This window comes from Pterocles gutturalis, unplaced genomic scaffold, assembly GCF_000699245.1.
Source record: "Pterocles gutturalis isolate BGI_N339 unplaced genomic scaffold, ASM69924v1 scaffold45889, whole genome shotgun sequence".
NCBI lineage: Eukaryota > Metazoa > Chordata > Aves > Pterocliformes > Pteroclidae > Pterocles > Pterocles gutturalis.
The window spans coordinates 84,904-92,302 of NW_010137783.1; the positions used below are offsets into that span (position 1 = coordinate 84,904).

Sequence of the window (7,399 nt, forward strand, 5' to 3'; positions counted from 1 at the left end):
ACCTCCAAAAAAGGCAGAAGCAGGTCCATAATCATGTCAAGAGAAGTGTAAGCAAGTGCTGCACTTGCTGCAGATTGACACTCTAACAACATTTTAAAAACTGAGAAATTCAGTGAGGGAGTTGCAGTTGGCAAGGCTAACTCTGCCTCTCTGTTAACATACACAGAATTGGCACTGGCAGTCAGAGCTGATGCATAACATGCAAAATGTCACTGCCACATGATTTAAAAGTCTTTGAAGAAATACATCAGATATGCCTCAGCTTCTAGTGAGGAAAATAGTGGAAAACAGTCCTCACTGCATTGAAATTTTTCATATAGAAAACTACCTGTTAAAGTTCTTGTACTTCAGTTTTTACCTTGGGTTTTATATTCTAGTAGGAAGACAAACTCAAAACCAGTCGTTACAGTTAATCCAAAACATGTGTACCTTTTCTTTCCACCACCCGTGCAACTTTTTTTCACAGTATTTCCAAGCTTCAGTGTGAAAATAAATGAAAATAAATTCTGATGTACTATAAACCTCTCTGGAAGCTGAAATCTCTTTCCTGTAGGTAGCTGGATCGATACAGTACAATGACACACAAATCCATGGCCAAATGTGAGCCAGCGCCTGCCTTGCTGGAGGTTGATGAATGAATATGTGTGGTTAAGATACGGGAAAAAAAAAAGAGCTGATTTATATGATTCCCTTGTTTTGTTATTTGCTCCATTATGTTGTTGATGGTGGTTTGTTGACAGTTGAGGGTGTAACACTGGGAACACCACTGTCATGTCTCCTGTGTCCACATGGGTGCAGGCTTGGGATGAGTTAGAGGAGGGAAGGTGTCTGCCTTGGACAGTGAGACAAAGGAATGGACTCTTCCGCCAGATCTAAGGACAGAGTTTGGAAGCAGCAGTTAACATGGAAAACAAGTCCTTCAAAACAAGAATAATTCCTGGGCACTTCAGCCCCCCCCACCATCATCTAGAAATGCTCGCTGTCTGTCTTCCTAGGCCAGGCTGGGCTGCTCACCCCAAGCTCCTCAGAGCCCATCTAGTCTTACTAAATCCTGAACCACTCATCAGTCAGATTTACGTCCTTCTAAACTATGCTCACAAGAGCACTGCCAGCTCCTAGAGACCATGGGTGGCATGATAAAGAGGTGCAGGGAGCAGATCCACCTCAGCCTGAGCCAAAGCAGCTCTCAGCTGCCACAGCTTTGTCCTCTCACTGTCCATTCCTCCATTTACCCAGCAGCAAAGAGGGAAAAACATCCATTCTTCTCTTGTTTATCAATCTTTTCAGGGGTTATGCTTCATGTGCACTTAAAAGATGGGTCTTTGATGCCATCTGAGGTGTCTCAGGTTTTAAGTAAGGTGGAGATTTTTCCAACTAGCAGCCTCCAAACGTCCTGAAATGAGGAGTAAAAAGCAAGGAAGTGGTGAAGAACTATGGCCAGGCCATCTTCTCGCATCACCCCCTCTAACAAGGGGTGATGATATGCAGGTTAGGTAAATGTGGATGACAAACTCTTCCCTGGTGTATGTTTCCAAGGCATGAATGCCTCTGAGATTGATGGGTTTCTTGTCAATGTTTTCTGTCCTATTAGTGTAGTGTTGTGTCTTGAAAGCCTTTCTGGTCTCTGCTGAAGTGCGTAAACCCGTGCTGTAATGGACAGAAGGTGCTTGTCCTGTAAGATTAAATGATATTGCAACACTTATGTGACACTCGTCTCATGTAGTAGGATATTTGAGAGTCAACATTTATTTTTTTGTAGTTACTGCTCTACAATAAAACCCACTACTGCATGTTCCATCCAAATGTTGTGGTGGCTCAATGACACAAAACTAGGCTCAGTCACTTCACAACCATTTAAGCTTAAAGACTCTCCTTTGCCCTGATGCCCACAGATGTTGGCAGCTGTTGGGCTGTGGCCATACTAAGACCGTGGCCAAGAGCTCTGTGATTTTCATCTTCCCTGACTTGTTGTGTGCCCCAACTGTTCTTGTTTTTTGTCACCCTGGAAGATTTTTGGGCCAGAGACTGCCTGGTTCAACATTTCTCCATCACTTAAAAGGGCAAAGTGTTGACCACATCTCAGTCTCCTACCCTTCCCTGCAGTACCAGCAAAAAAAGCAAAGCAGGGAAACACAGAACAGGCAGTTCATCTGAACAGAGATGTTTCTGTTCAGCGTAGAGAACCGATCCTCACCCAAATAGATAATTTTCCCATCAGATTGTTCTGTTTTTTTAAATCAGAGGTCAAGGAATCTCTGCTCAGGGAGGACATGGCAGAGGCAATGGATTTTGGGACAGGACAGGGGTTCTCTGGTAATTGCTGTGGACCAGGGGCTTAGCTGGAAGAGGAAAGGACCCTCCTGTTGTTCCCAGCCAGCAGGTCGGTATGTACTCAGCTCTCCTCTCCTGGCCCAGAGCTGACACACGGCTGCAGCACCATCTGCAAAATCCCAGTTCCACATCTTTGTGCCCTTTTCAACCGAGAGAGTCCAAGAAACATTTTCTGGAGCTTGGCTTCAACTGCTTAAGCATTGGCTTAACAAGATCTTCCATTGATCTGCTACAAGTTTCGCCCAAGGAGAAAAGTGAGGACTTCTATCTCCAAACTTGCCTCTGTGGGATGCCACTGTTGCCAGCACCATTTGCTGATCTCCTTTTCTGGGCACTATCTGCCTTAATTTACACCACCGAAACCTCATTGACCTCCTGGAAGGCAGAATCACATCCATATTCCCTTGCTGCATGCTTCCACAGATAGTTTTGATACAGATCATTTTCTGATGAGGAGGACAGCAGATCTCAATTACATACTATTCAAAGCCTCTAACACCCAGCTGCTCTTGGTAAAATTTTTCTGTCTGTTTCAGGCGAAATAAACACCTACAGGTGGAACGTCCCAGAACGATCTGGCCCTGGTAAAACAGACCCAAACTGTATCACCTGGGTTTATTATTCAACAGCGAATTTTGTAAAGGTAACCAAGAAATGGTCATTAAAGATTGCATTGCTTTGGCTAAGGTATCCTGCATTGCATATTGTTTCTGAAAGGATCCTGCTTCTCGTTTATGCGAGGACGACAGCCTAGAGGAATGATTTACAGAGCTGGATGCTTTGTCCTCTTTGATAACAGTTGCACATGCCTGAGTAATTTAATCTACTGAAATCCCCAGGGGTACACCATGGTAATGTGATTCCCTCCCTAAAGAACAGTTGAAGGGACTTTGGGTGAGGGCAAAGCATTGCTTTGATGCATTAACATAGGGACATGTAGAGAAAGGCATCTCTAATCACACAGAGTAATGATTTTTTCTCATCTGATAGGGAAATAGAATTTCATCTTTATTTAATCTGTAGTTAATCTGTATCTATTTCATAACGTGAAAATTTGTAATGCACATATTTATTTTATTTCAGGACACGTACAGTGGTCTGATTGGGCCTCTTGTAGTTTGTAGAAAAGGAATTCTAGATGAAAGAGGTCTAAGGAAGGATATTGACCGTGAATTTACCCTTCTGTTCATGGTGTTTGATGAAAATGAATCCTGGTATTTGAAAGAAAATATTGAAACATACCTTCATAAGAATCCTGATGATTTTAATTCCACTAAGAACTTCGTAGAAGGCAACTGCAAGCATGGTATGTAGGACTCGGTGGCAGCAGCCAAGAGGACAGAGGTTTATTTTTCACAGCCCTTTTAGGAAGATGTTGGACTTAGCCTGCAATTACCCAATCATGTGACAACTTCATAAACTGCAACTCTGGAAACAAAACACGAGAGTTTAATGTGATACCTATGGGAAGAGGCTACCCTGACAGACGTCCCTTGTCATTTGGGAGCTGGGTTCCTTGCAGGCTTGTTTTGTAGGAGTGTAAGGATGACATTTTAAAACCGTGGCTGTAGCAGCAACCAGCCCAGGAGCCAGGCAGAACAGACTGGGTGGGGGCAGGAACAGCCCTGGCAAAGCAAACTTCTCTTTTTACAGATAGTACTAATTTTAAGCAATAACTCCTTTCCCTCTTTTTCCATGTAGCTTCTCAGCATAAATCCTATTTGTTCAGGAGTTCAATCTCAACCAGTAAAAAAGAAGACACAAAAAATGGTTGCTGCTGTGTACTTAGATGATGTGGAAGTTGAAACAAGAATATGACTCTCTCCGTGCAGTGGCAGTGGTCACTATGGAGAGCCCTTGCCCTGGCCACACAAGCCTGTCCCCTCTCTGCCTGCACGCTCCTTCTGCCCGAAGAGAAAGTGCAATGGGCGCTGGAGTGGAGGTGATCATCACCCATACTGTGGCCGGTTATTAATCAGTCCTATTTTGTCGTTCTTCCAGCAATCAATGGGAAGATTTATAACAGTCTCCTGGGTCTAACAATGAATGAAGGTGACAGGACAAACTGGTATTTGATAGGAATGGGCAATGAAGTGGATATACACACAGTTCACTTCCATGCACAGACCTTCATTTTTAAGGTTGGTAAAATTAGTCAAAGTAAAATAGTGTAAAGTTTGTCAAAGTAAACAGTAAAATAGTGTGATGGGAAATTTCTGCAAAAAAGTCCAGGTTCTAGCCTGGCTTTGCAGCTTGGGCACCAAGCTCTGGGCTGATGCTGAGGTCGGTGGGAGTTTCGCATGTGAAGGAAATACAAAATGAATGAGCTCCTTGTAAAGCTTCTACTACTCTGAGCCTGTTATGAAACATGAATAAATGCCACTATAAGAAGACATGGTGGGTTAAAATACATGTTTACCTTTGAGTATAAGGAAAGATACAGGGAGGAAATCAGAGAGAGTTATGCATACCTACAGTATGGTTTTATGTTGTGACAACTTGCCACTGGCAGGACGATCTAAAAAAATCTGTCTTTCAAAGCCACACCTGTGCTTAACCAGTACTTGAAGTCCTCAGGACGGGTCTCCTGCTGTTATTAGTTGATTAAATGAGAGGTGTCCACAGACCTCAGTTTCCCTTGATGAAGCTCACTATAAATGTATAACAAGAAGTACTTGATCTGCCTTGAGGAGCTGAAAGTCTAACTGGAATATTTCAGCACCCATGGTGGGTATTTGAGGCATGACTCTTACGATGCTGGTTTTGCCTTGCCACAGACAGATAAGGACCACAGAGCAGACGTGTATGACCTTTTCCCTGGGACTTTTCAGACAGTTGAACTCATAGCAGAAAACCCTGGAACATGGCTTCTGCACTGCCATGTAGCTGATCACATCCACGCTGGCATGGAGACAACCTACACCATCAATCAATCAGGTGCAGTATCAGAAACATGTCCCAGGACTCAGAGGCGGTGGATCAGATGGAAGGCAGGGAGGAAAGGAAGAGAGCTAATGTCACTGCTGCACCCTACACACTGGTGGGAAGCACCTCTACATTACTGCCATGGCCAGTTAGCATCGTCCAGGGACAGGACAAACACCCCTAGTGACATGGCAAAGACAGTAATCCTTGCTGTGCTCTGCAACTTGAAACAGCTGGTGCTTCACAAGAGCCCTGCTGAGACAGCGGCAGCCTGCAGACCATTAGTCATCTGCAGGTGGTGCAGAAAACAACTGCGAAGCTATTTTTTAGCCCTGCTGCCATGTGATGTGCGGGAGGGCTGGCGGGCTGGCATGGTGCCGGTTCCTCCCTGCAATCGCTGCTGGCTCACAGGGTGGTTCGAGCTCCCTCCTGCAAGGGCAGAGACCAGCTGAGATAGAAAGAACCTAAGAAAAACGATTGTTTATCCTGTCCATGAAATAGGCAATCCTCTGGCTAAGAAAAGTTGGCAAACTTTTTGGGTGGTGCTGGTCCCTTCCACTGCTTGTGGGTAAAGCCAGAAGTGCTTTGTGAGCCTCTCCACATCATATAATTTCACTAAGCATCTGGATCCAGGATCTCCCACCCGGGTCCCCACTGTGCTGGCTACACTTGTCTGCAGGGGCTGCAACAGCACCAGCAGGAGCACTTGGCACCTGTAACCCTGCAGCAGCAGGATGATAACTGTAAGGTCAAACGTAGACAAAATACTCCTTCTTTGGACAAGGTGAATTTATTTTATATCATATATTCATTCAGGCTGTGAAACTTCAAATGAACAAGCAAATGCAGAACTGGATCATAGAACCATAGAATGGTTTGTGTTGGAAAGAACCTTTAAAAATCTTCTAGTTCCAACCCCCCTGCCATGGGCAGGGACACCTTCCACTAGACCAGGTTGCTCAAAGCCCCATCCAACCTGGCCTTGAACACCTCCAGGGATGGGGCATCCACAGCTTCTCTGGGCAACCTGTGCCAGTGCCTCACCACCCTCATAATAAAAATTTTCTTCCTTGCATCCAGTCTAAATCTACCCTCTTTCAGTTTAAAACCATTGCCCTGTGTCCTATCGCTGCAGTAAGCAATGTAGTAACAAAGACGCCCATAGAGAAGGGGGATGTTGCCCACGGAGCTGCCCAGAGCAATCTGTTTATAGCTGTGCTGATCTAATCAGGATTGCTGTTCAGATCAACAAGGCAGAAGGAATTAAATAAAATCCAGGATACTTTTCCACAATACAAAAAAGTGTCCATTAAGGCTTTCAACTTATCTATGCTTTTTCTCTCTCTGCACAGGGTGGGAAGCTCCTTCAGAAGGAGGACACACAACAGGAGCATATGATACAACTACTGCAAAAAATAGCACCACTCTAAAGGGTAAGGGTTTCTTAAAATGTAATTTTTAACTCTTCAGATTTATGGATAGATTTCTTACGAACTCCTTTTCTTTTAACAGACTATGACAGCAAATGGGGAAATTTTTTTGGCAAAACTTTGAGTCGTGGGGAAGTCGGCCTGATCCTTGCGACCTTTTCTTGCATTGGACTTGTTCTGGTGTCAACAGTACTAACCTTCTTCTGCCTCATCATCCGCCAAGGAAGCAGGATCCCTTACATGGCTCTGCATGACAAAAGTGCACTTCTGACAGATTCCCTGTAAATCCCCGTTTTTAGCATCATTCACAGAGCCGCACTGGATTTCATGACATGCTGCTAATAAAACTGGAGCAAGACATACGCCGATAGTCCTATCCTGTAGCCAGCACTCACAAGAGTGAACACGAGCTGTAGGGTTCGGCTCTGAGAGCCACTTACCACCCATCACCATTTCCACTCCTCCAGAGTTCAGTTGAGCTTTGCCCAAGGTCAGATTTGGCAGCTGTGCAGAGCAGCACACCTCCTGCCATCCACACGGGCTGCATGGGATTTCCACGGGACTAAGGAGCAGGCAGCATGGCATCCATACGCTCTGTGCAGAAACACGGGGTTCATGCTAGGGAATAAATACCACCAGGGACTGTTTTAAACATGCCAGCTTCAATGTGGAAGTCCCTGAAGTTTCCAAAAGTCTGGCTCAAGGAACTCACC

At 44.8% G+C, this 7,399-nt stretch overlaps 1 protein-coding gene across 1 annotated transcript in view; it reads left to right on the forward strand.

Moving 5' to 3' along the window:
* LOC104468520 (hephaestin-like protein 1) overlaps positions 1–6,971 on the forward strand; it is a 31,900-nt gene extending 24,929 nt beyond the window's left edge. Inside the window, exons 15-20 of the mRNA XM_010082695.1 lie at positions 2,868–2,974; positions 3,415–3,637; positions 4,333–4,472; positions 5,109–5,268; positions 6,609–6,689; positions 6,769–6,971. Coding sequence (XP_010080997.1) covers positions 2,868–2,974; positions 3,415–3,637; positions 4,333–4,472; positions 5,109–5,268; positions 6,609–6,689; positions 6,769–6,971 — 914 coding nt within the window. The remainder of the gene's footprint in view (positions 1–2,867; positions 2,975–3,414; positions 3,638–4,332; positions 4,473–5,108; positions 5,269–6,608; positions 6,690–6,768) is intronic.
* The last annotated feature ends 428 nt before the right edge of the window (positions 6,972–7,399 follow it).